The sequence below is a fragment of the Micrasema longulum genome, unplaced genomic scaffold (assembly GCF_059751315.1).
Source record: "Micrasema longulum isolate JH-2025_06_02 unplaced genomic scaffold, ASM5975131v1 h1tg000887l, whole genome shotgun sequence".
Lineage (NCBI taxonomy): Eukaryota > Metazoa > Arthropoda > Insecta > Trichoptera > Brachycentridae > Micrasema > Micrasema longulum.
In genome coordinates, this window is record NW_028278078.1 from 423,895 (window position 1) to 451,708 (window position 27,814).

A 27,814-nucleotide genomic window follows, 5' to 3' on the forward strand; every position below is an offset into this window, starting at 1 on the left:
AAAAATATACATATTACAAAAAAAAAAAAAAGTCATCCCTAACTCTATAAGGCCAATACCTTGTGTAGAGTTGGGATACAACATAATACTTAAAGTTTTATTTTTATATATTTTTTACACGGCAATAAGGCTATTTACAGAATTAACGTTAACACTTATATGCATGCATACAGGTCATGGACACTTTTTTATATTATTTAGTCCAAAAGTTTTATATTTAAACAAAATATATGTACGTACAATTATGATATTTTTACATTATGCATATACTTGACGGGAGCGAAATTCTCGTGTTTAGTAAAGTAGTTCGTTTTACAGTTTTTACTACAGAGTTATTTGTAATATTTACAATTCTAAAAACGCTAAAAAAACATATAATTTATTGCAATTCCCGATGATCTGTGGCATTTCTGTAAAGAGGTATGTACGTGTCACTTAAATTGATAAAATGAGTTAAGTATGCAGTATGCTCTATAAGGTCTATGGAAAGTTGGGTGAAGTGATACAAGTTGGGGAAAATTTATTCATTTCAATTATAAAATTGGTTAACGTCGTATAATTCGAAGATACTGTTAGGTAAAAATGTACATGTAACTTGTATGAAAATTGCCTTTAACAACAAAGAAAAATAAAAAATGAGCAGAAACACCATATGACTTGTACCGCTTCATGTATTTCATTCCTCAAAATTGAATGTTGAAGAAATTAACCAGTGAGAAACTTTAACCCTTTATTGGGCAAATTGATTTTTTTAGAATTTTAATTTCAAATGTTATATTTTAAAATACTTATTGCCCACATAAAATAAATTCGGTAAAAAAAAATATATTTTTAGATTTTCAGAAAAACTAATTTTTTCATCGGTCAATCGGTCAATTGACCAATAATTGTTTAGTCATGTTAGAAAATAATTTTAAATAATGAAAATATACACAGATATTATTTTCAAAATTTTATTATAGAATTAAAAAAAATTACAAATACAAGTATAAATATCAGTAATTACATTTTTTACAACCGTTTTGACAGCGGCATAAACACATGGATTTCTAGGTAGCCGCGCCAATTTCACGCCGTTGGAACAATAACTTAACCAACGACCGTTCTGGGCAACTTATTGAAGTAATATAGTTGAAATTTCTATGAGCGGTATTGTAAATATGACCCTTAAAGCGACTGGTTAATATATTAACCAATTTCGGCCTTTGCCCTATAAAGGGTTAAATGGCTCTCCTACACTATCAGCACCTCATTACATAAATGCCACAATATAATACAGACTGGTGGGACATTTGATTCCAGAATTTAACTAACTTTGAATTGTAACTATGTCATCAGAATTCATACAATAGTATATTTTTTTAAAGCAAGATAAAGAACAAACAGGTTATATGTTGTGCGTAATTATTATTTGAATGAATGAGACCAACTTGTGGGCCACTAGAAAATCCCACCTTCTTTCTACCTTTGTACATTTGAAGACGAATTTATGCCAAACTACTCAATATTAATGAGATGTATTTTTGTGTTGGAAAGCACCTAATATTTAACACGTATGTTTTAATAAAATAAAAGTCTAATAACAGTTGAAGAAGAAAAAAAAAAAAACACAATTGTGACTGGTGGGACAGAGGTTTGTGACTGGTGGGATTTTTAAATAGTAAATGTGTATGTGGGAAGTAATAGTTTCCATACGCAAAACAGTCGTTATTTATCATTTAGAAAATTATTTTAAAAGATTTATTTAAAAAATACGTTTAGATATGATATTATTAATATATTGTGATAATAATAAATTCAAAATTTACGTTACTTTCCCACATAACATGGAATGCCCCAGCATGGAAGTTGAGATGAAGTGGGTTTCATATGATTCTTTACTTTGGTTTTGAATATTTTTATATTTTCAATATTTCTTGTTTCGGAAGGTAATTTATTATTTTTTCCCTCGAAGGAATAATGATTTTGCTGTCTATTAAATGTATAAAACTGAAAATTAAGTAATATACTGCTACTTATTCATATTGCGCATTAAAAAAAATTAATATACTATTTAAAATACTTTTTATACTAAATTAATTTTAGGGTCTTCCTGTACTAAGGAGGACTGTACAGTATTTTATTTTTCATATTTCACAAGTCATTATTATTTGTTTTTTTTTATTAATAAAAAGAAATATTAGCGTTCTTATGGTTTTCCTACATATTTCAATTTTTAGTGGCCATTTTCAACGAGTTGTAAATAATTTACTGTTAGAAAATGGAAATCAAGTTGGGCTAGAGTGGGGTTCGAACCTCAGATCTTTAATCCGTGAGTCCGCAACACTAGCTACGGGACCACAACCTGATTATTTGTTTTCTTTTTATTTCTTCTATGATAATTTATGAAGTATTTATTATTTAAAACCGAAATTCAAATGTTTCTTTCAAACTAAAACGTGAAATGTTACGAACTCAAAAGGGTTTTATAGTACCCCTCACTGCATTTAATTTATAATCAATTAAACAAATCCATGGTTAGTGTCAGTCTTAGTTTCAGAGTAATAACACGCCACCGGCTAATAGATTCGCCCGTACGGACAAAAACCATTCTATGATTATCAACCACGAAGCTCGCTACGATTTACAGCAATACAACGGGATGCAGGTACTCCAGTTGAGAATTGCAAGCGCAAACCAAAACCGAGAGAGCATTCAATATTCATGTTAAATGCTCTAATGTTATATAGATTACCCGGAAAAAAAATGTATTTATATTTAATATAATTTATTCCACAAATAAATTTTATTATGTTTCGCATTGATTTAATAATGAAATTAATAAATGAATTTGTTCTTGTTTTACAGATGCCCTTCTCGCTGACTTGCAGAGTTCTATCCACGGGCGGCCAGGCTCTGCCGGGGGCTATGGGGCCCTCAACGGGAACCGAAGCCCTACCGTCACCAGCCCGCCCAGAGGCGCAGCCTCACCCCACTCGGTAAGCTCTTAAAAAATATCACTCGCCAGGATCAAAATATAACTAGTTTGCGCTATAAACAAATGAATTCAATTTTTCTTGACGCTCGTCCATAAATCGCTAGAAGGGTAGTAAAAAGGGGCTGTATTTATTAGTTGTAAAATAAGTTATTTTTAATATGAAGTAACTACAATCATAACAAGGGTACAAACTGAGTACTCGTAAATGCATATTTCACGAAAAATCTGCATTATGTCAATAGATAATATTTATTTTAAAAGTTTATTTGTGATTTATTTCATTACTCGACTATTATATAATATATCAGTGGAAAGATGGCTAAATATAAAATGTCACCTTTTCAGACGTATTGATTTATATATATATATATATCACCGGATTCGTCTTGATGAGACAATCTAGCAAAATATGACATGTCTTTGTTTAATAGGAAAATTAGCCGAGTCACTTTATGATATGTCTATTTTTCTATTACCAAAGATGGCAACTTATAATTTATTAATAATAGGATACGTTACATAAATTTATCTCAATATGCGTTAAAAACCGACATAACCGATTTAGCCATCTTTCAACAGACAAGACATATCTTTAGAAATCGAGTAATGGGGGACAATTTATGATATATCAAACACATCTTGTTAGATGGCAAAATATATAATAAAAATAATCTTCTATATTATTATTCTAAAAATGACTTATTGTGTCGGTCATATACTGGTCCGTTTCACACGTTTAGCGCTAATTCACTCGGTCCGGTAAAATTAGGGTGGGTGGACAAGTTGTATCTGTATGGTGTGATATCGGTAGGATATCGCACCCGCAGGCAGCACAGCACGAAGCGACAGCAAGGCGATCCACTGTCACTCGCTCAAATATTTTTATATTCACCCGAATGACAGCGGACCACCCCGCAATCACCGCTCACCATACCTCCCACAAGTATAACACATATACATATCTGCAGTAAAAAAAAAAACATAAATAGAACCCTATGTTTCAAGGGAATTGTGCCTTGATCAAGAGCCACATCGCCACAGCTCTTGAAAACCTCTGTAGTGGATTTATATCTCTAATTGAGGAAGGAAGTTTATTATACAGTTTTGTTTTTCTACATTCTACAGTAGTGGTAGCTCTGGGCCGATGTGGTCTCTAGTGACAAACATATCTTGTTTTGTCAACCATTACTCTATTTTTTTAATGGTGTGTCATGTCTGTTGAAGGATGGCTAAATATGGTATGTCAAACGTATGTTGTTTTGGCGTCATTGTTTTAGATGACAAAATATGATATGTTAGGGAAGTCTGGAAAATTAAAATGTTTCGGCATATTGTGTAAACACGCCATGGTGATACAAAATATCTTGCGGAAACAATTGTTCAATGCATCTACTGACACTAGAATTAGGCTTGTAAATGTTAACTAAAATTCTGATTTTTTAGAGCTCGTAAAACTTTAAAATTGCTCTCCATCAAAAATTTATAAAATGTGACATATCATACTTAGCCATATTTTCAGTGATATAGTAATAATAATATTTTTTATTCCAAAAAAAATATTTACAGGAAATTAATTAAAATTATCATTTTAATCTAGTTTCCTACCTTTTCGTTTCTAAATTACCACCATCTATCCCATTTATGCGACACTAAAATATTTCGACGTTTACTTAAAACTTCGTAGCGTAGAATCTAGATGGCGCCATCAGTTCTGATATTCTGCTTACGATTTTCCACAAGAAAACTGTTTAACCAGGGGCAGCTGGAAAGATTTCGATTCTAAAAATAAAATCACGACCATAGAATATCAATCAATCTTCCTGAAATGTTTGGAGAACACGAAATATAATGTAAACTCTCTGGCTTAATTTTCGCTATCGAAATCGATGACTTTTATGAAAGCGACCACAAGAAAATAGCTTGAAAATTTTATTTTCAAAATTTTATAAATCGACTTTGTGACATATAAAATTCTCCCCCATTTAAAAAAATGTATGTTATCTACTATTTTAAAAATATTGATTTGACTCTTTGAAGCACAGTGGTAAAAAAAAACTTTTACAGCTATTTCATAAAAATAAGTAAAAAAATATAATAACAATACTAGAGCTAATGAAAAAATCCACTGTTAATCTAATAATACATAAAATATAAGAAAATGAGGGTGTGAATGAATGTTTGAGGGTGCGTGTGTGTGGGTGCGTAAGTAAAATATATGATTTAAAGTGTGTATTTATATCGAATAGACTATAAGAGAGAGCTCGGTTTGATTATTAAAAAAAACAAAAAAATATGCCTACTTTCTTATGCTAATTTTCAGTATGAAAAATATCGAACCTCGAGTGTAACGCCGAAGTATGTACAAATAGTGTAGTTTAGAGATATGGAAGTTCGAAGATTTGACTTTGCCTAAAAAACTGGGTTTTTTTTTTTTTTTCCCTTTTACGCTTTCAAGCTTGTGGCAAATGTGATTGTTTTGTATTCAAACCTGAAAAATGAGAAATTTGCACTTACTCTTACTTTTTAAAAATATCATTAATTACAGATTACTAAAGAAGATACTTTAAATTTTTATACAAATGTACCCATTTTCCTATAGAAAATTCTATTTCATTTTATAGGGAGCTGAAGATAACTCTAACTTCATAAATTGTAATCAGATGACAGTTGAAGATAACCTGGTTTGCATTATTATATTTATATATTCATTTTTAAAAGGCTGATTACGTGTGTAGTGTGTACCTACATAATGTTTGCCTATAAATTGTTCGTGTTCCACTTGGTGTGGTGTATACTTCCTGTTTTCCTAAGCCTATTTTTGACCCAGCCAACGAAATAAAAATACATCCGACGCATGAAAAAATAACACAAGACATGGAGCAAAAATAGGAAAAATCTGTCCGAGTTGGTTTACGTTTACATAATCTTGGCAGAAAGGTAATGTTAGCGGAACTACTAGAGTATACGTCCGTCGCTATTTGGAAATCTCACAACCTTCAAATTTAACTGCCAAAAATTGTATTTTTCTTTAAATTTATAGAGATTTATTGCTGAAAATGCTATCTTTCATTCTATCACTGAAAATTACCATTAACTCACTTCAGATGTAGGTATATTTTATCTCAACACATTTGCGTAGTTATTTATTATGCCTTCAGCTCGTCTTGATTTCTGTATTTTTATTTTTAAGAAATACCTTAGTTCTCATGATTTACTAAAACATTTCAATTTTATGGCCATTTTTTACTAGTCGTAAATACCCGTGCTGGAAAATGGGAATTATGTTGTGGTAGAGCGGGGTTCGAACGTCGTACCTTTTGTTCAGAGTCCATGAGGCTACTACTTGTAGCGTAGTGGTAAGCGCGGTTGCCGGCAAGATGAATGTAAAATATTTATATAAAAATTGTGGTTTTTCCTATTCGACGTCTAGCAAAAGATCGAGATCCGCTGCATTTGGTGTTTCAATGCAATGAGAGAATGATAATTTCTCACGCGATTTAAAATGTTATAAAAGCGTCTTTTAATAACTTGTTTTATACAAGTTAAAGCAATATCTGCCCACTGAAAAACAGCTATAAAAAATCTGTATAAACCAGCCTGTTTTTATTCGTTGGTTGGCAAATATTGCTTATAGCAAAAAGCTCTCAAATCTTCATATAAATTTAATGTACAAAAGTTAAAACAATAAAGGATCGGGTCGTAGTTGCGTGGCTAGTGTCACGGACTCACGAATCAGAGGCCCGGGATTCGAACCCCACCCTAATTTTATTCCTTTTTTGCAAGTCAGTTATTTACTCGTTTAAAATGGCTTCCAAAGTTGAAATATTTAGGTTAATAAAAAAAACGCTAATATTTATTTTTATTATTATTAAAAAAAAAATTAAATCTACCTGGTCCATGAAGAAGTATAGAAATTGAAAAAATAAAAATTTCAGGCGTTGCCTAGTATGTAGGTAAAATAATTCAATTAGATGAATCTCACCCGCATAAATAAAGGTTTCAGCTCTTTAACTTCACAAACATCAACAGATGAAAGAATTGAAGTAATATAGATGTTCAAATATGGGCAGAATGGTGAATGTTACACAGTGTGTAAAGTGGCCACTTAAACCAGCCATTGACAGGTCATAAGCCCTGTAGATGTCTTGACTTCTATATTACCTTCTTTAAAATGTTCTTCATCTCTATTGTAATATGTTAATATCATATTATTGTTTAACTAAGTAGTAAAATATTGAAAATATTATCAATCATTAAATTAATTCAAGGAAAAAATATCTAAACTGAGATGGAGGACAGATAAATCTTTTTGATGGATGAATGTGTACAATATATCGAGGCTTTAATGTCAGAATATATTAAGTCATTAAAACAAATTACGAGATAATCGCATTTAAAGCTTTTGTTCTATGGCTTTTATATTCTTTCAACGCACTATTTCTCCCACAATATTCTAATTCTTATTTTTTTTTTAAAGCTTTGTCTAAGCATAGCATAAAATTTGAAATCTTGCACCTATATTTTAAAATATTTTAAATATATAAAGACACTTTGATAATATAGTAAACAGATCCTTAAAAATTTTAGGCTTTATTAATAGAACTACGTCTGATTTCCAAAGTATGCTTACACTTAAAACACTTTATTGCTCTTTGGTTCGCCCTATTCTTGAATATGCATCTGTAATCTGGTCCCCTCATTATGCTGTTCATATCAAGCGCCTTGAATCAGTTCAACATCGTTTTATAAGAAAAATTGCATGGAAGATGGGATTGGAAAGAGGAGACTATTCATATTCTGATATGGAGAGGTTTTTAAGCATATCAAGTCTTGAAAAACGCAGATGCATTGCAGATATAATCTGCATGTATAAAATTATGAACTGTCTCATTGATGCCCCTGAAATTTTGCAAAAGATTCTTTTTAACGTTCCCACCCGTAGACTAAGAAATAATGAAATGCTTTTCCTCGGTCACTACAGGACCAATTATGGTGCACAGTCGCCTTTGCCCAGAATGATCAGGCGGGTGAACGATCATCAAGATCTTGATTATTATGGTGTAAGGATGTCTTTCTTTACAAATCAGCTAAAGAATCTGTATAGTTAGCCTATGCTTTTTACTTAATCTAAAAAATCTATCATCTGTCTTTGCTGCTTATTTCTGTTCCTTATATTTTTTTATTCCTTTGTAAAAATTTCTTTTAATTGTAATGTTTATAATGGACTTTGTCCGTAAATAAATAAATAAATAAATAAATAAATAAATAAGACTGTTGACTTAATGCATTCTCAATATAGTCTAGGCATTTACAGTGTATATCGCTAAACAAACTGTGTAACAGTCAGTCGTCTCCATTCTTACTTTTTCAATTCGGTTTCTCCATTTTTTGTGTCAATCTTTTTTGATAAAATATTTCCCAAGGGTTGAATCTAGTACATGCATGCAAACATTTTGATGTATTTTTAATTTTGTTCATTATGAAAATGATCACAAATTCTCCTTTTAAAAAAAGAATAAAGATCTTTATTCTGGTAGGGTTTTTGGGATTTTACGTCGTGAAAATACGAGGGTTGCCACTTAAGTTTTGAGATATGGCAACACCAGTGTGAATATGTCAAATCTGACATTGTCATCGCAAAGTTTGCTATTTTTAATGGTAAACGTACTCGGAAGGTTTTGTCATACGAGTGATATTTGTTTTGCTTACAAATACTTAAAAATGAATTTTGTTAAAAAAAAATAACTTAATCATGAACATTATCGTGCGATGATTTTCTATGACGTGGACGTGGATTAAACCATCAACAGTGTGCCGAGCAACTTTTGGTGATGAGGCACCATCTCGAGCTACCGTGTTTCGCTGGTTTTCTCAATTTAATCGTGGTCGCACTTCGTTACAGGATGAATTTCGTGAAGGTCGTCCAAAATCGGCTGTTGTGCCAGAAAAAAATCGATGCTTTGAGTGAACTGATATTGCAAGATCGTCATGTGACATACCGTGAGATTGGGGCATGGTTGGGCATTAGTTCTACTAGCATACATTCAATATTGCATGAACATTTGGTCGTCAAAAAGATTTGTTCGCTTTGGATGCCGCATAATTCAACAATCGCTCAAAAAAGGGCTCGTGTCGATTGGTGCAAACAAATGTTAAACAAATTCAATCGCGGTGCTTCAAAAGACGTCTATAAGATCGTGACAGGCGACGAATCGCGGATCTATGCATATGAACCCGAAACTAAACAACAATCGACTGTATGAGTCTTTAAAAACGAGCCAAATTCAACAAAAGTTGTTCGGGTACGAAGCACTTCGAAGCAAATGGTCGCCTATTTTATCGGAATAACTGGACATGTCGCCACCGTTCCATTAGAGCAACGCAGAACGGTCAATTTTGAATGGTACACCACCATTTGTTTGTCAGAAGTGTTCGGAAAAATAAGAGAAACCGATTGCAGAAGACAAATCATTCTCCACCACGATAATGCAAGCTGTCAGCTGTACAAGAGAATTTTTGAGCATTCAAAACATCAAATTGATGGGTCATCCCCCGTTTAGTCCTGATTTGGCACCTAATGATTTTTTCTTGTTCCCGCATATCAAAAATAAATTGCGAGGTCAACGTTTTTCGACGCCTGAAGAAGCGGTTGATACGTTCAAATCACATGTTTTGCAGGTACCTCGATCGGAATGGAAAAAAATACTTGGAAAATTGGTTCAAACGCATGCAAAAGTGTATTGATCTTCAAGGAGAATATTTTGAAAAACACTAAACCTATTTTCGATTATAAATATTTGTTTTTACTTGTCTATCTCAAAATTTAAGTAGCAACCTTCGTATACCTACAAACTTTGATGTATTTATTTGGTGTCACAAGATTGTCAGTTAAAGTTAAGTTACCGTTAAACTTTACTTTTACGCAACCATATTGATTTATACTTTTTGTAATTTTACATTGTTTGTATTATTTTTTTACACAGAATAATGTTCTCTCACTGGGGTGTCCCGTGCCGAGGGAAACATTTTACAAAATGTGAATTATGCCTAAGATTATCTATTTAACAAAGTTAACATAATAATAACAATGAAAAAAACGTAATTAATCCAATTAACCTAATTATCATTAACATAATAAACAATAAAAAACTAAAATAATCATAAACAATATAACCAATTTATATAGACCAATAGAACAAATTTCATAAACAGTACACACATTTAACCTATTTGGCTTGATCCACTCATCGATCCGTGCGCAACCCACCTTCACTATCCATTTCTTAATAGCAATTTTATATTGTGAGAACTTACTAATTGTCCTTATGGATAATGGAAGTAGATTGTACACTTTAACCGAATAGTAGGCCAATCCTCTTTGACCGAAGGTTCTATTTTTTTATTTTTTTTTGCAGCATCAGAGTGGAGTATCTAGTAACTTTTGTATTTGTAACAGAGGGTAGAGAATAATGTTAACGTGCGTATAGTTACAAAGCTTTTACATGAAGTTGTTTTATAGATTTTACATTAAGATTTTCAAATATACCGAGGGAGCTAGTTCTGATTGGGACTCTTAAGATAATTTTTATTAAAGCTTTTTGTGCAATTATTATTTGCTTTATCAGTGTGTCATTTGCACATCCCCATCCAATTTTCCCATATTCCAAAACTGATTGAGTTATTGTGTAATATATTTTTACAAGTCCTTTTAGGCTAATTATATTTCTTATAGTTTTAAAAAAGTAAACATATTCGGTGTTCTTAAATTAAACCATCGACCTATACACAAAGACGTACCCTGAGTATTATAAAATTTTGACGCCTTACCCATGCCCAAGCGCTTAGTCTTGCCCAACGCGTATTTAGCCGTTCTCTAACCGCCAGCCGGGTTTCGACGTGAGCCTGACATTTAAGTCAAAACCAAAATGCCTGATTGTGTCTTGAAAGCGTGTAAAAACCGTTCAAATAAACGTAAAAAAGATCATATAACTTTTAATTTGTAAGTGTATATCGCTAAACACACCGTGTGACAGTAGATACCTAGTTACTTGTTTACGATTGAATTCTATAACTTAAAATAATAAAATATTTCAACGGTGCTAACCCTTTAAGGACGAGGTTTTTTATCTTTTACGTTTCGCGACAGTGTTTACTGAGACCATAATAAATATGGTCACGCTTGTACTAGAAGAGTTAAATTAAATGACTTTTATTTTGATTATTCATCTCTAAGTACATTTGAATTGGTTTAATAATTATTTTATTATGCTATGTCTGTGGCCTCGTGGTTCATAATGAATAATGATTCTTGTCATTCTATAACTTCCACTACGTGGTAAAAGTGCGTCTGGCACTACAGATACACGCCGAACTAACTATTGGAGTGAAGCCCAAGTATTTCATTGTGTTACGTCTATAAATATTTACAATGAATAATGTCCAGGAATTTATTTCTTTCATACTGTAGAATAAATAAATAAAGCTTTATTCATTTATCTTTGTTTTGCGTTTTTTTTAAAGCAACGGAATTTATCGTTGCAAGTAAAATAAAAATACTATGCACTAAACACTGAAGTTCTCGTTTGTTTACCAAACTAAATATGATTATGGACCGTATAAAAAGGCTGAAATAAAAAAAACTTGTTTTTTAAACTATCGTAAAATTATTATGTTTGTAATTATCAAGTGTAATAAAGAAACTTATATATATTTTTTAAATGGAACTGTACAAATTTAATGTATAATTGATTTTGATTTTCCCCTTTGATTTTTCATTTAATTATTTATAGTATTTGAAAACATGGGATTTAAAAAAAAAACAAAGTTTCACGAATGTTTCTATTTAACCTTGTCATTTATGAATGTAGCACTATAGCAGGTACTCAAACATTTTTTGGAAATATGTTAGATGGAATGCTCAAATTATTTTCAATTATATTGTACCATATATATATTATTAAAGTCATAATAAAACTTTATTTTAGATGCAATTCTTTCTCTGTTTTTGGTGTGTATTATTATTATCTTTCTGTAAATTTTCTTTAAATTTTTCAAATATTTTTAAATGTGTACCATATGTTATATATATTATATATCTTATGTACTTACTCTAAATTAACTTTTATTATATTTTGTTAATGCAACTTTTTTTTTTTTTTTAAACTTTTTTATTGTTATTTACAATTTACTTTTTAATTCTAACATTTATCTTATATCCTTATTTTTCTCGTTTTTCACCTTTGATTTTGCATTGCAGCATGCTTTTTCTGTTTCTACATGTATACAAAAAAACGTGTTGTTTTTTTAAAAATTTATTACTTACTGTGTTTGTACTTAAATGTATTATTTTTGTAAATGCCCCTTGGGGGTATGTATAATGAAATAAATAAATATTTATCGTTGAATTTATTTTGACAAAAGAGTAGCTAATAATACAATTGTGGATTTTGTAAGAGTTATGGTATTATGTTTTGTTCTTTATATTTTTAGCTTACGCGAAAGCTTTTTTAGTACTTATCTGTATCACTAGTGTACACAGTTGTATGTAAACTAAATTCACCAAAAAATATTACGCGCATTGTAACGATTAAGTGTCACTGTGTTCACATATCACTACTCTAGCTTTTTATAATTCTCGTAGAATACACATTTTCCCTCCATTTCCTACAAATTGTTTACATTATTTTATGAATTATTTATAAAGTTTTGGCTCAGCAGAGTTCATCAGAGCTTTTTTTTAAAACAACGTGTTCTCTATTACGCGTTATTTTTGTAACCTTGACGCTACCAAGGTCGAAATTCTGAACCTTGGCGCCACTAAGGTCAAAATTCTGCGTTCCCTTAGAGAAATTACGCGTGGAAATCCCCATTTCATTGGATATTTAAAGAATTTTCAAATTTCGAAGAAAACCGATGGAATCCTTTTTTAACCAAGGTTTGTTGCGTTGCATTGCGCATCAGAAGGGCCCAGGTCGCAGTTGATTGGTCTAAATCAAATTACGGAAATTATTTCCTTTCCCGATGTGTTATACCCGTATGCAGAGACAAAACTTAAGGTGAGGAAAGTACATTCTATTGTTTTCACCTTCGGGTTATTCTCCGCATTTGAGATTAGAATTTACTTTCCTCACCTTAAGTTTTGTCTCTGCATACGGGTATTAGTGACTATTCGTATATTTCACTCTCAAGCAACAAGCACTTGAATAATGTTCCTAAATTGGCAGAGAATATTTATGTTCGTAGAAGTCATAACGCGTTGAAGCGTATAATAACCAAAATTAATGAAATTGTCTATGTAGATGACACATAAGACGCTATGAATTCAATGTCTAAAATGTCGTCCTGTAAATTGTTCTTCTGAACTTCACAAATTGCCGTGTCTTGTATTTGGACCGTTTCCAAGTTTAATCCATTCGTCAGTGTCACTAAGTTACTATCATCTGGGGCAGTGGTCGGCAAACTTGTCAATCAAAAAAGCCAAATATCAGCAGTACAATAGGGTTTTTTGTTTTTATTTTCAAATAAGCCAAAAATTAAAATGGTAACGGTATTAACATTTTTTTCGTGCGAAGTCGGATAAATTTTATATAATGGTTTCAAACATGCATATTTTGAATTATCCGTAAACAAGACGTTTCGCGCCCTGTGGGACAGAAGGCACGTGTGACGTTTTGCGCCAAACTTGTAAGCAATGTTTATTGGAAGTGCAGCTATGCGTAAATATTCTACGAATTGGCGATGATAAAGAGCTTTAGCTACAATTGTGGCGACCAATTTCAAAACATTTTTTTTCTGAAAATGTCTACGCGCTTATTGCTTCTTGGTAAATGGTAAACAAGTATCTCGCTATCAATTTTTACCTTCGAAATAGAAACTAAAGCTTTCCTCACTCCGGTCGTACTTTTTGACCCATCTGATGATGTTTCTCTGCGCATTTAATGACAGAATTTGCAATATCCTCGCCACGTGTTTGAGACCTTTCAGTGGCAGTAATCCTAAAAGTTCTTCATAAGGTCCCACTGACAAAATAAATCTAAAAGTGAAACTTGGGCTGTGTGAGCCGCACTCAAGTGCCTAAAGAGCCACACGAGGCTCGCGAGCCGCGGTTTGCCGACCACTGGTCTGGGGCATTATTTGTTCCATTGATATACGTTAACTTGCGTGCGCCTGTTGGATTCAATCTGCTTCAGACTTGGGACGTTTTCAGTGCATGTTTTACGATTTCAAGAATGCTTCTTTATTTATTATTTTTTTTATATCTACTTCGCGCTAAATATATCAACCTAACCTCAATATTAGAACACGGGAATTTCTGGGTTCATGACAAACGAGAGAACCTTTTTTATTGTAATGTTCTCTTTTTCCTTATTTTCATTAAAATGGCGGACTAGAATAGCGCTTTCTTTATCTTAAAATTTTAGCCAGTTAAAAAAAGCTTAAAATTAAATTTAAAATGTTGTATTTTTGGGCATAAAAATGCATTAAAAATAATCATAAACTATTAAAATAAAATATTTTGAAAACGCAATGTACGTTGGTACTGAAATTAAATTATATTTTTTTGTAAATACTTACTTTAAAAAGTTTTCATCATTATGTCGTTTCACTGTAGGGGTAAGCAGAGAGGACAGAATGCCATACCACTATATTTACACACAGACCTCGCATCCTATGCATTTAACATCTTCCAGTGCACGCACGTTGATTATTCCGACATTTGACAAGTCCATCTTTGAGTACGTATCTGTTTAGTTTGGTCATGCCATGTCTTTTTTGGTGTTCCTAGTTTTCTTCGTGAATATTTTTAGCTTCTCTGTAAATATAGTACAAGTACAGTTATATATTGTTTCCCACAAGTGTACAAAAAATAAATGTAATATGAATCTGTTATATTGTGCACCTTTCACATTTTTTATTTCGCCATCAATCGGGAAAAAAATAAGATTATTTTTAAGGCTTAAAAAAAGGTCTCACTCGTTTTTGATGATATTAATATTTTATGATAGCAATAATAAAAATGTGATGCGCATCATTGTAACGAACATTTTCCTTTCAATATAAACGATTCGTTACATTCTGTTATATAAACACGAAACATCGCCAACAGACGACTATTAAATTGAAACATACGCATTTGGCCGAGCCATTATTACGTTTAATATCAACACGATCAAATTTGGTTTTTAGAATTATTAATAATTTAGTAATATTTTATTTACAGATGCACTATGCACGTTCGTCTCTGTATTTTTCATTGGTAATTATTACGAACGCCTTTTTTAATATATTTATAAATCATTTTGTTTCACACGTATCGTCCAAATCCACAAATCACAGTGAAATTAGTGTGTTTTGACATTAATCATATTTTTTGTATTTATTCCAACTTTATTCAGCTGCCACATCGGATGAAAATCCCCCAAAAATCAATCGAATGGAGATAAGTCGGCCTCATGGGTGCTTATTGGTTATTGCGTGTGTCTTCTATTTTATTAAAATAAAAGTGTTCAATATTACATGCCACACAAAAAAATTCTCATTAATATTGAGTAGTTTGGCATAAATTCGTCTTTATGTGCACAAAGGTAGAAGAAGGGATTTTTCGGTATCCCACCAGTCACATTAATTTAAATACTAATTACACAAAACCTATTGACTATTTGGTTTTTTCTTGAAAGCAGCATAATAAAATATCTTCTTGTTTTTAAAAAAATATTTTTACTATGGTACGAATTCTGATGACATAGTTACACCTCAAAGTTAGTCAATTCTGGAATCAAATGTCCCACCCGCTGAAGTCCCACCAGTCACAATGGAATGCCCTTGAAGTTAAAGAGCTGAAACCTTTATTGTTGTGAAGAGATTCATGTGATTGAATTATTTCACATAGCAGGCAACGCCAAAAACGATTTTCCAATTTGTATACTTCCAGACCCTTTGGTTGATTTATAATATTTTTAGTTTGTAGACAAAATACTGGATTTTACATTTTAGAGTAAGAAATATAGAAATTTAGGCATTTAGAGGGCTTATGACCTGTCAATAGCTGGTTTAAGCGTCCACTTTCACACTGTGTAACAGTCACCATTTCGCCTATATTTAAGAAGTAAAAGCTATTCACTATAAGTTGTTAATATACTATACAGGATGTTCTTTAAACCCTGTCACATCCGAAACCACGATGATCAGTATGAGCAAGAAGACATATTGGCGCATTAAAATAAATTTTTAGAACGAATAAAATTTACAAAAATAAAATATTAAAAAAAAACAAACGGTTGCTTACTTCTGCAAGGGTGAAGCGAGGAGAGGGGAGGGGGGAGTCAATCAACCACATGGCCACGCCCCCCTCGCTTCTCCCCTGCAGAAGTAAGCAACGATTTGTTTTTTTTTAAATATTTTATTTTGAAAAAATTTCTGCGTTCTAAATATTTTTTAAATATGTCTTCTTGCCCATACTGATCATCGTGGTTTCGGATGTGACAGGGTTTAAAGAACATCCTGTATAGACTCTTTTCGAGCGTGTTTCTATTTTCTATTAAAATAATATGATATGCTCATCTGTCCGCACTTCCTTCGAGATGTGTCTATTCATATAAAATAACACCTTTTGATAGCCAAGTTGCTTTTCGGTTGAAAATCGTATGTTGTTTTTGATGGCACGATTAAGTCGGTGCCGGCACAAATGACCTTCATCTGCCAAAATATAAACGTTAATAAAACAACAAATTAGCCGAGTAAATGCACCCAATGCCGTTACGGTATATTAATAAGTGCAAACCAACCCTCGAATAATATCATGTGCCCCTTACCCGCGTACCGTAAAGTGCTAAAATAGGAATGAAACAGAATATAAAGATTTTTTTGGTGTCAATTAAAAATATATAATATTTAATACAATAATATTTTGACTTAAATATACGGGAAGATATAGGCTACATGAAAATGATTTAGTCATGACTCTTTCTTTCTATTCTTTTAATTCTTCATTATTTTCAATATCAATTTGACGTTAATTTTATAGTATAAGGAAAAAGTTAAGTTAAAAAGGTTTAATGTTATAAAATTGTTGCTAAAAAAGAAACAAAATGTGTATATTATTTTACTTTTTTCCTAATATATTTTGTCCATTTAATTTAACTTCGTTTTCTGCAACTGGGCCTTGTACGTTTTTTTCTGATCAATTATTTAAGACTTCTTTATATCTCTTTTTATTTTCTTCAATGTCAATTCACAAAATATTATTTTTGTTTAGTATTTGAATCCGGCCCAAGGCGCCTTGCTTCATGTCATTATTAATAGACCTCGTTAAGTGGTCTTCCTGTCAAGTATTACTCCATTTTATTACTTTATTTTCCACGTTATAATTCAAAGCCCAACGATGTCCGTAACACGCGATTGTGTATGAATTTCAATTTAGCAAATGTATACAAAATGTATCTGAACGATCAAAAAATATCTAAGATAATTATTTTTAGTGTGTAAATTGTTATTTTTAAAATATAATCAGATTTTTTATAAATGTTTATTATGTAAGATTATTTAAAGAGTAAAATATACTATTATAACTGAACTTCTATAGTAAACATTTTACGATTAAAAATATTTTTAGCTACTTTCTTCTAAAAAAGTACACCATTGATTTGATATTACCTATCCAAATGCATGTTTTGACATTTCGCCAAATAACTATCTTGTATTTCGGTAAATGTTTGTGGAATCATTTTCGGTCTTTAGTCTTGCAAATTTACTGTGTCCAGACTCCAAATTATTACAAATAAATTAACTATTTAAATACCTGTACTTTATAAATTTCACTGCATCGTTAGGCAGCTGCATTGCATAGAAGAAAAATGACCGCGGTCGTTTCCTTTTCTACATTTAGATTTTTGATGTATTCAAAAATATGTTTCTTATCGTGTAATGCCGGCAATAATCAATGAAATCTTTAATACGACGATATTCTACTGGAATCAGGATATATGTTTTTATTTACAAAAACAATGGAAAGGATTCGTTAGTTTTGCAAAGAAACCTTGATCCCATCCCTCACACAGTTGCATATTAACGCATTTTATAACAATATAATCTTGTAACGTATGTATGTAGTGTATACATAGACCAAAACTTAAAATGGAAAGACCATAAATATAAGGGAATTAGTTCAACGTATTAGAAAATGTATATACATATTTATTAGATTAAGGAATATAAAAAAAACAAACAATAATTTAAAAACAGCCTATTAGTCAATTGTACAATCTACGTTACAATATGGTATTGTTGGATGGGGTGATGCATATGCCAATATATTAAACCCTCTTAAAATAGTACAAAGATTAATTACTGAAGTAATTTTAAAGAAACCCTCAGCATTCAATACGGAAATTCTATATATTATTTAAAGTTCAAACAGTAGACACTATTTATAAAATAAATTCCATTATACAAATTTATAAAGAAGAAAAAAAAAATAATTAAAGATGAATAAGTCACTCAGATACCAAAATAATATTAAAATCCGTATATTCTACACGAGTCATGGTCAAAATAGCGTCGTCTTCGAAGGTATCAAAAATTACAATAATCCCCCTAATGAACTAAAAACTATTAAAACTGTATCAATAAATAAATTCGTATAATAAATAAAAAATAAATTAAACAATAAGTAAATTTAAAGTAATTTTTGAACCCGCGTAAAAACTGCATTCTATTTTGATTAGTATTAATGTTTTTTTTCTGTTTCATTTTTGCTTTTTATATCCTAAAAGATTTTTTTCTCATGAACTCGTATATTCAAAATTATATAAACTCTAATAAATAATAACAGTGTAATTTCACTCTCCAGCACAAGAGCTAGTCTCTTTTTTTGGAGATTTACAGTTATAACATTTACTAGATGTATATGTCTAGATTTTTATTAGAATAAAAAAATATGTACCATTTATGAAAATATATTAATTAATAAAAAAAAGAATACCTATACTTTATGCTAAAATATTTTATTATTTACCCAACTTTTTTTTTGCTCTTGTATGCCGAATACACTAATTTATGATTTATTAAAAAAAAAAACACAATTACCTACATTATATTTCTTAGTTAAACTTGTTAAACCTCAATGTATTAAACTTGTTGAGGCATTTATTTACAAAAAAAACTTACTTTGTAATTTAACTTTTAACTTACTCGGTAATAATACATAAAAAAATAAGAATAGTCCATTCAAATCACCTTTGCTTTGCGTATGCAAACATGATTCTACGCGCCTTCTGGTATATTGTAATTCTATGTGTGCCTGCTTACTCAAGCAAAAATAGTATGTTTACTTGGTTCCCGACAGGCACTAACACATAAACATAGGCTTATTAAATATTCGAACGCACTGTAGGTACATTAGTTTACAACCGATGTTCACAAATCTTATTTAATACGAAACATATTTTACATTAATTTGCTGTATATTCTGGTCAGCTCTATTTAATGTCCATAAAACATGGCCCAGGCCGTTCTAAGATAAAGACTATAGAAAAAACACAATAATGCTGTGATGCCGGATGCGTTCATTTTAAATGTCTGAATATTTCATTTCATTTTGTCAGTTGTTTGAACTATGTTTGATTAATTATAATGTATTTTTTTGTTTGGTTTCGCAGCCGACTTATCAGAATCAGAACTCGTTGATGAACGAGCGGATGGTGACGAAGTCGTACTCCTCGCAGCAGGCGGGGGCGGGCTCGGGCGGGCGCGGAGGGAACCTGTCGGAGTTGGACACGCTGCTGCATGACCTGAGCAGCGCTCGTGTAGGGGACAACAGAGGTGAGACACGAGACACTTTCCCCGCAGAATTATTTCTTATGTCCAACCTGTGCCTCGATTATGAACGCTATCTTCATCTGTGCATATCGAGATGGTATACTCAACTTCTGTACTATCTGTATCTACCTCGGTATGTTCCACCTATTTGTCATATCGACATCATATGATCGAAACAAACCAATGAATGACCGCAAAAAATTACTCCGCGTTCCTTACGTCATTAACATTAAAAATACTTCTCATTTATATTTTAAATAGGCTTCTGTGATAAAAAGTGCCTACTTTAAAGTGACTATAAACTCCAATAAATCCCAATTCAAGCAAAAAATGCTCGCTTGAACATAAGTTTTAAATGACTTTTGAAAATTACCTAGATGGTACGCTTAACGATCGTTTGTATTTATATATCGATTGACTACAAAGCCGGCTCCTTTAACGTCTCAATACCTACAATCAGAAAGATAGTAAAACAGGTGGAAAAAATATAATAACTAATTAGATTTTTTACAGTGGCAACTTTCTAACGTCTTGATACTCTTATATGTTAATAGGGCATAACCTAGCAACATTAAAACGATTAAAAAAATTAAATAAATCGTAATTAAAGGAAAAATTGCTCTGTGGAACAAATTTTTTGTCACTTTTAATGCGTAGAAAAACGTATCGAGGGGTTTTAGATCCGCCAGTACAAGCCGATGTACTAACATCAAAACTTGATGGCGGGAGGATCGGTAGTGTATCTTTGTAATCGGTCGGGAGAATTTTTTTTGAACTATGACGTCATTCTGAAGCTATGTCATTTTAGTGCGTAGATACGTGTATTGTGACGTACGCTTCCCCTTGTTTCATGTCGATGTACCAACCCAAAACTTAAAGGGGGGGGGTCGGCAGTGTATCTTATCAATCGCTAGAGAGAATTTATATTTAACTATACAGTCAGGGTTAAGGTATGACGTCTTTATCTTCCCATCATATTCGACGCCCTGGGTCCATTTTTGGCCAAACTTGACGGTTTAATCATACTTATGGAGTGACTAAAAAGTAAATAAATTATTGATCTTTGTTTTTTAAGACCACAAACGAGTTTCAAAAATAAATCATGATTCCGATTTACACAAGTATCGAACCAAATACTCAAAAGGTTAAATCAAATAAATATAATAAAATTTAACTAGCAATGCCGTTTATACGAAACTAGAGATAAAAAAAGATAAGATTACCAATGAGGAGAAAAACTAAGTATATATACTCATTGTAAAAGGATTTAAAACTATACAGTTACCTGAAAAATTTAAAGCCTTGAAATATTTCAAATCAATTGGAAAAAAAATGATTTTGATAACTTTTTGTATAAAACGAGCTGAGCCCGGCAATGCTTTGCTATTGCTAGATTTGAGTTCTTGATAAATAGATTAAATAAACACAATCGAAAGTTTTATACCAATTATTGTATTTAGTCCTAATTAAATATGTACAGAGAAAGTGAGGACAGAGAATTTTGATAAATAGGTGTTCGAACATTGTTTTTCTGTCACTGTCTTGCAGATGCCTTCCCGATACTGTGCGAAAAATACAACGGCATGTCAGAATAGGCCTTTAGTAAGAATAGACAAAATCGACGTTTCGCTGTACTGTTTTCCGCACCTCAAATCTGAATCGATTTTGTTATTTTTTTAGAGTATCAGAATAAAAATTTCTGTATCGGTAATATGTTTTGCGTTTTTCAAAAATAGTTATATTTGTATACCGCGCGCCTCGCGCCCGAAGACAGCAGATAAAACTGTTTTTTTTTACGGGTTCTAGTTCCCATTATAAAGCATTTTTTTAAAAACGAAACAATATAGGGACACGACAGTTGTAAATATCTATAATGTGTAAAAAAGAGCTCTGCGCTGGTTTGGACATGTAGATCGAATCAACAATGAAAGAGAACGGCTTAAAATATTTACAATGCGAATGTTCATGGCTGCAGAAATAGAGGAAGACCGAGAAAGACATGGCATGACCAAATCCAACAAATACAAATAAGATGGATACGGCAAAAGTCGGATTAATCGGCGCGCGTGCATGAGAAGATCTATGAATGTAGAGGAAGCGAGATCTGAATGCAAATATATAGTGATGTGGCGTTCTATCCTCTCTGCCTACCCTTACGGAGAAGCGGCGTGATAGTTTGTTGTTGTTGTTATTGTAAAAAAACATTTCTCTAGTGCCATAATGCAGAGAGAAAATACGTGAATACGTTTGTATGAAGAAAAGTCAGACCGCGTTCCTCTTAGGATTAAGCATAATTAAGTATACTTTTAAATTTACTAAAAATCTTTAGTAAAAACCGTTCGGATAAACGTAAAAAAGATGTAACTTTTCATTGGTAAGTAGGTACTTGTTTATGATTGAATTCCAAATCTAAAAGGAATAGATATTCAAATATTTAATTTAAGTAGGTACCTAAGTACTTGTTTATATTTGAATTCCAAAACATAAAATAATAAATTATTTTCAAATAAAGAATTCTTTTAGCAAATGTCAAACTCTGCTCAGGGATGCACTTGAGTCAGGAATGCGATTTTCAAAAATGTACAGAATATCAGTCGATATTATTTTAGTATCACCAAAAATCCTGTAAAAAGAAATGAATGGGTAGAATTTATAAGGAATTCAATGAAATAATCTGATTGGGATCCATAAAAAATCGAATGCTGTCTATAAACATTCAAAATCAAACTTTTTTTAATATACAAAAAAATAATATCCATCCATTTTTTGTATACGCATTCTCGGCGAATGCAACCCTGGTGATGAATAAAAAAAACATTTATGCTCCTAACTTTTTTGTACTTAATAAATTGAAGATTTTATGAGCTTTAAACCTTCTCGCGGCAAAGATGTACATTTATCTGAAAACCGCTCGTAAATCGGTCCGGTAGTTATCGAGTCCATCGAGGAGAACCATTCGAACATTGCCTTTTATATATATAGATGGATAGAATTAAGAATAGTCCAGAAACCGCATACGCACATCAAACAGAAGGCGACTCAACTACTCATAAATGAGTAGGTTTACGTTTTGACCAATGAGTTTCATTGTAGACGTCGCTCAGTACGCAACTCCTGATTTGAATTCAACTATGCCGTGTTGTGTCCTTTTAAAGTTTAGAAATACTGCTAGGATCTTAAAGAAACAGAATGCAATCACATTTCATCTATAATTTGCAAATGAATGTGTATATAACAAATGCATTACTTAAAAGTTTAATTATTTTTCCAACTGTCAGATTGTCGAAGAAACAAAATGGAAATTTCGTTAGTGTTGCCAGGTTAGAATTTTTTTTTACCCTACTTTGCTCATCTAATAAAAGAACTAATGAAAATTAGACCTCGGATTAAACAACGCCGTGGGGGACACTTGAACCGCATTATCTTTAAAACATCAAATATTATTTAACATGGTATAAAAATATCCGTTTTATGTCGAATAAAATTAGTTTTATATTTTAAGTTCAAAGTTCATTAATTCAATTACTCTTATTAAATGACCCTTTACTTATCTACTCTGTTGTGTCAATCGATGTTTCCGCGTGCACAATAAAATTTTAGAAAAAATAATAGATTACTTTTTTTACCTTACATTTTTGTTATGATTTTTTTTTCCCATCAAGCAACATTACCCGGCGACTTCACGAATACGCGCGGCGAAAGTAAGCCGGAGTGGGGGAATTATTGGACACAGTCCGATGTATTCAAATATGATTCTACGCTCCTTCTGGACTATTCTTAATTCTATGTATATATGAAATGTTATTAAAAGTTTTCCTGAGATGATGGGAAACAACTTAATGAAGCATAAATACATAACCTCAGGTTAAACATGTGAAAAAAAATCAAAACTTGTCTGTAGTCCTAAGAAAACCGAGATAGCTTCCATCATTAATTTAATCAGTTTATTTTCACAAAGTAAACGCCAAAACAATGAACAGTATGATCAAAAGTACACATAACAACGCAAACACTGTAATTTTATTTTGTTTTAAAATGAGTTATAGTGTTGCACCTTTCCAAAAATGATTTATCGCTAGAATTGGCTAATTCCGTTTCGGAAAAACACTGAGCCAGTTTGACTAAAACCGATTGTGAGTAATATGTTTGGGGAAATTTCGTACAGATTTGAATTATTTGCCTGCAATAAACGATTTACACCCCCAGGTGATATAAGTTTAGTAATGACCATGCTCCCGTGGTAGTTAGCTCCTTTGTAGGTAAGTCTGCATCGAATGATTTTTTAATGTTATATTTACGTAATCGCAATTTTTCATTACAATAAAAACTGATTCATGTTTAGCGCAGTTTTCAATAATAACCTTTTGCGGTACAATTTCAATTTTTATAAGCTAAAGGCGCCAATAAATACAATTTAATGAACAACTCCTTATTAATAACGTCTACCCATAAAAAAAATAGAGTCATTATTTTTGGTTTTACTCAAACAAAAAAAAATAACCATTATAAATTACAATCATATTTATTAATCCAGATTCAAATTTATCAAATTTTAATGCCGGTTACTTGGTATCAATGCATCTCGTTCCGATGATGTGAATTTTCAACACGTACAGCTAATTACGAAGATAGGATGGAAACTCTCAAAACACATATTAACATATTTTTAATCATTGTATCTATGTTGATTCTACTTAGCTTTTTTAAAATTTGTGTATAGTGAATTTGATGGATATTGATGTCGTTTGTAGATATTTTTCAATAAAACTTCAAAATTGATGATAATTTGAAATATATGAATATCATTATAGTTAAATTCCTGACGATGAGGTAGTAACCTCGAAACTGGTCGAAGTGTAATTAAAAAAATTAAGTGGTTTATACAAATTTATAAACAAATAAGTGTAAAATGTCATACCACAAAGTGAAAAATGTTTTTGATAACAAAAATGTATATGAATATCAATAAAATTCCTTTGTTAAGTTTTATTATTTTCTTTTATTTGTACAACGAGCGCTTTCGCCTAAGTAGTCTGGTAAATTGTTTATTTGATAATAAATCAAATAAGTTAAAAATATTGGAAACAATTTACCAGTCCTAAAGATGCCTGCTTAAGTAAAAGCGCTCGTTGGTATTTAAAAAAAATTAAATGTCTATGGAACAAATCGGGTTTGGAAGTAGTATTTTCTACAATATAGCTAAACTTTGATAAGAAAACTCGGTGAATTTTCCGAGTGTAGGTATTAAAACAAAATTCTTAAGGACTGGATAGTTTCATTCTCGCTTTTCAACCATTCTGCACTATCTACTATCTTGCATTAAGCACTATCTTGAAGCGATGCTTAGTCAAAGTACACTTAAACAGAATAATGAACTTTTTTCAAGAATAATAAAACAAAAACTTAACATACTTAACGTATTTGCTAAAGTCTTCGGAGTTTTTTTCTTCAGAATACGTACCTACGGGTATTTACGTCTTGCAAAATAAAGTTTGGAAAAGCTGCTATGTTTTTTGTTTATTTGTTTTCTGCTACGTTCAATACTTTCTTTCAGCATCTATCCTTTCCATTCCCACGACGGTGCATGTGTTGGCAGCAAATTATAATCACGGGATCTTGAACGAGATAATTAACTCTTTTGGTAATTAGTCGTCGCTTTAGTTCGTTTTTGTCCAACAGACCATTTTTAACGAAATCGAGTTAAGTGTACAGGAGTTCTGAGAAATCCTTTATTTATGAAATTCAAATGATTTTTTTATATTTTTTAAATTATTAAGGGGTTTTTGTCTTAAGTTGTTGTCATTATTTATGCATATTTCGTAAAACAAAACATTAAATCTCTGTTTCTCCAGATTTGTCTTTTGGTTTGTTGGATAAAAACGAACTGAAGGGACGAAGTAGCGCCGAAATTTTCTACACAAATAATAAGGTCACCCTAGCCTGTAGAACTAAGTGCAAATGGGTTAAATGTTATTTTGTCGTTTTCTGTTAGGACTTGTATATTCGTACAGTGTCGCATTATTTTAAAAAAATCATATCGAAAAAAAAAAACTCGTTACAATTCGCTACTGAAGTAAAAACTGTTTTTACTCTCCCATGAAAAAAAGTTTTTTATTTCTGAATTTTACAAGTTAGGCCGACGATACGGTTTTACTTGACTTGTAATCATTTTGTTAGAATCAATGTAGCCATTTAAATATGTTATTTATCATTATATGATCTTTATTTTATTGTTTTTGTCATTTAATTTTTAGTTGTTTAATGGAGTTAATTAAATCAAAACCCTCTCAATTGAAATTCGCTTACTATAGACCAATTTCGGTAAATCTACGTAAAATCGCTGACTTGTGGGGGAAAACGATTTTTTTTGGTAATTTTCGTAGCAATAAAGATCCCTAATTCTCTGTGTATGATGTCACACAATTCTGCATAGAATACACTCCTTGATATATATTTTATTTTTTTTAATAATTATATCGTATTGTTACGTGTTAATTTTTTGTTTTTAAATGCCTGTATTTCAATTTTGAACATATTTATGTTGTTTCTTGTTTTATATAACACGACGTTACAGCACCGTTTCTAAAGGGATGTACCGAATAATCGGTATAGTTAGCAAATCTTTTATAATAAAGACTATTTAATTTGGTAAATCATTTACTCGTAAAATGTGAAATATTTTCTTTACTCATTTATTTATTTCACATTTTATGACCACGCGAAAACAAAATGCGAATGTCGATGAATGCAGAAAACGAGTAAGCCCGAGATGGCATCATCAAATCTAACGAATACTTGAATATGGACATGTCAGGTATCGGAATAATCGGCGTGGGTGCATGAGAAGATGTTTGCAAAGACATAGTTAAGTTCTATCCTCTCTGCCTACTCTTACTAGAAAAGGGAGTGGTGTTTTTTTGTGCGTAATTACGATCTATCATTAAGAATTTCGTTCGTATTGATGCCGAAAAAATATGTATTTTAAACGACCGACGCTACGTTTACGTAAACAACTCAGGACCCCGATTACAATGGGAAGTTAACATTTATCTTCAATTTTATCTACAAAGTAAAATTAAGTTTCCTGTTGAAAACTAGAAAATGCATATATTTTTTTCTTCTAAACATGTTCAATTATAGGTAACCGACGAAGATACTTCAAATGTTTATGCAAATATACTTATTTTCGTACACAATTATTTGTTTTTCTTTATAGACAGTCGAAGATAACTCTGTTAACTTCCCATTGTAATCGGGGCCCTGGTAATATTATAGCACAAAAAATGATAATTTGTTGCAACAGAGGGAGAAAACATTTTTAAGAAAAGAATATGGACGTCTAGGCATTTACAGGGCGTATGACTTGTCATTAGTTGGTTTAATTAGCAACTTTACACACTGTAACATTCACCGTTCTGCCTATGTTTAAACATCCACATTTCCTCAACTCTTCCACCTCTTGACTTTTGTGATGTAAAAGGGCTGAAACCTTCATCATGTGGGTGAGATTCATCCGTCTGAACCAATTCACCTAATAGGCAACGCCTGAAAACAGTTTTTATACTTCTTATACCAGTTTATACAATCAACAATGTTTCGAATATGTTCAAATGTTTGTAGACATGCTGGATTTACTCCCCAGGGAAGAGTTGAGGAAATGTGGATGTTTGAACATACGCAGAATGGTGAATGTTATACAGTGTTTAAAATGGCCACTTAAACCAGCCAATGACAGGTCATAAGCCCTGTAAATGCCTAGACTTCCATATTTCCTTCTCAAACATGTTTTCCATTTCTGTTGCAACAAATTCAGATCTAAACTACTCCCTAGGAAGGATCCAGCCTGTCCGAAAGATGTTAGTTTATAATAATGTTTATTATTATTTTCAATTTATGTAATCCCATCACGAAAGATTTCATTCCCGCCATCGAAGTTTTTCAATCTCATTAATGTTTTCTTTAGATCTTTCATTTACACCCCCTCACTAGACTTTTTGGTGTTCCGCGATCCAAAATCTGATT

General features: G+C 31.6%; 1 protein-coding gene across 6 annotated transcripts in view; it reads left to right on the plus strand.

The window, feature by feature from the left end:
• The window catches only part of Pax (paxillin), a 99,442-nt gene that overhangs the window by 57,784 nt on the left and 13,844 nt on the right, over nt 1-27,814 (plus strand). For all 6 annotated transcript variants that reach the window (XM_088231474.1, XM_088231473.1, XM_088231471.1 and 3 more), the window contains 2 exons: nt 2,848-2,978; nt 19,633-19,795. In XM_088231474.1, the coding sequence (XP_088087600.1) occupies nt 2,848-2,978; nt 19,633-19,795 (294 nt within the window). The remainder of the gene's footprint in view (nt 1-2,847; nt 2,979-19,632; nt 19,796-27,814) is intronic.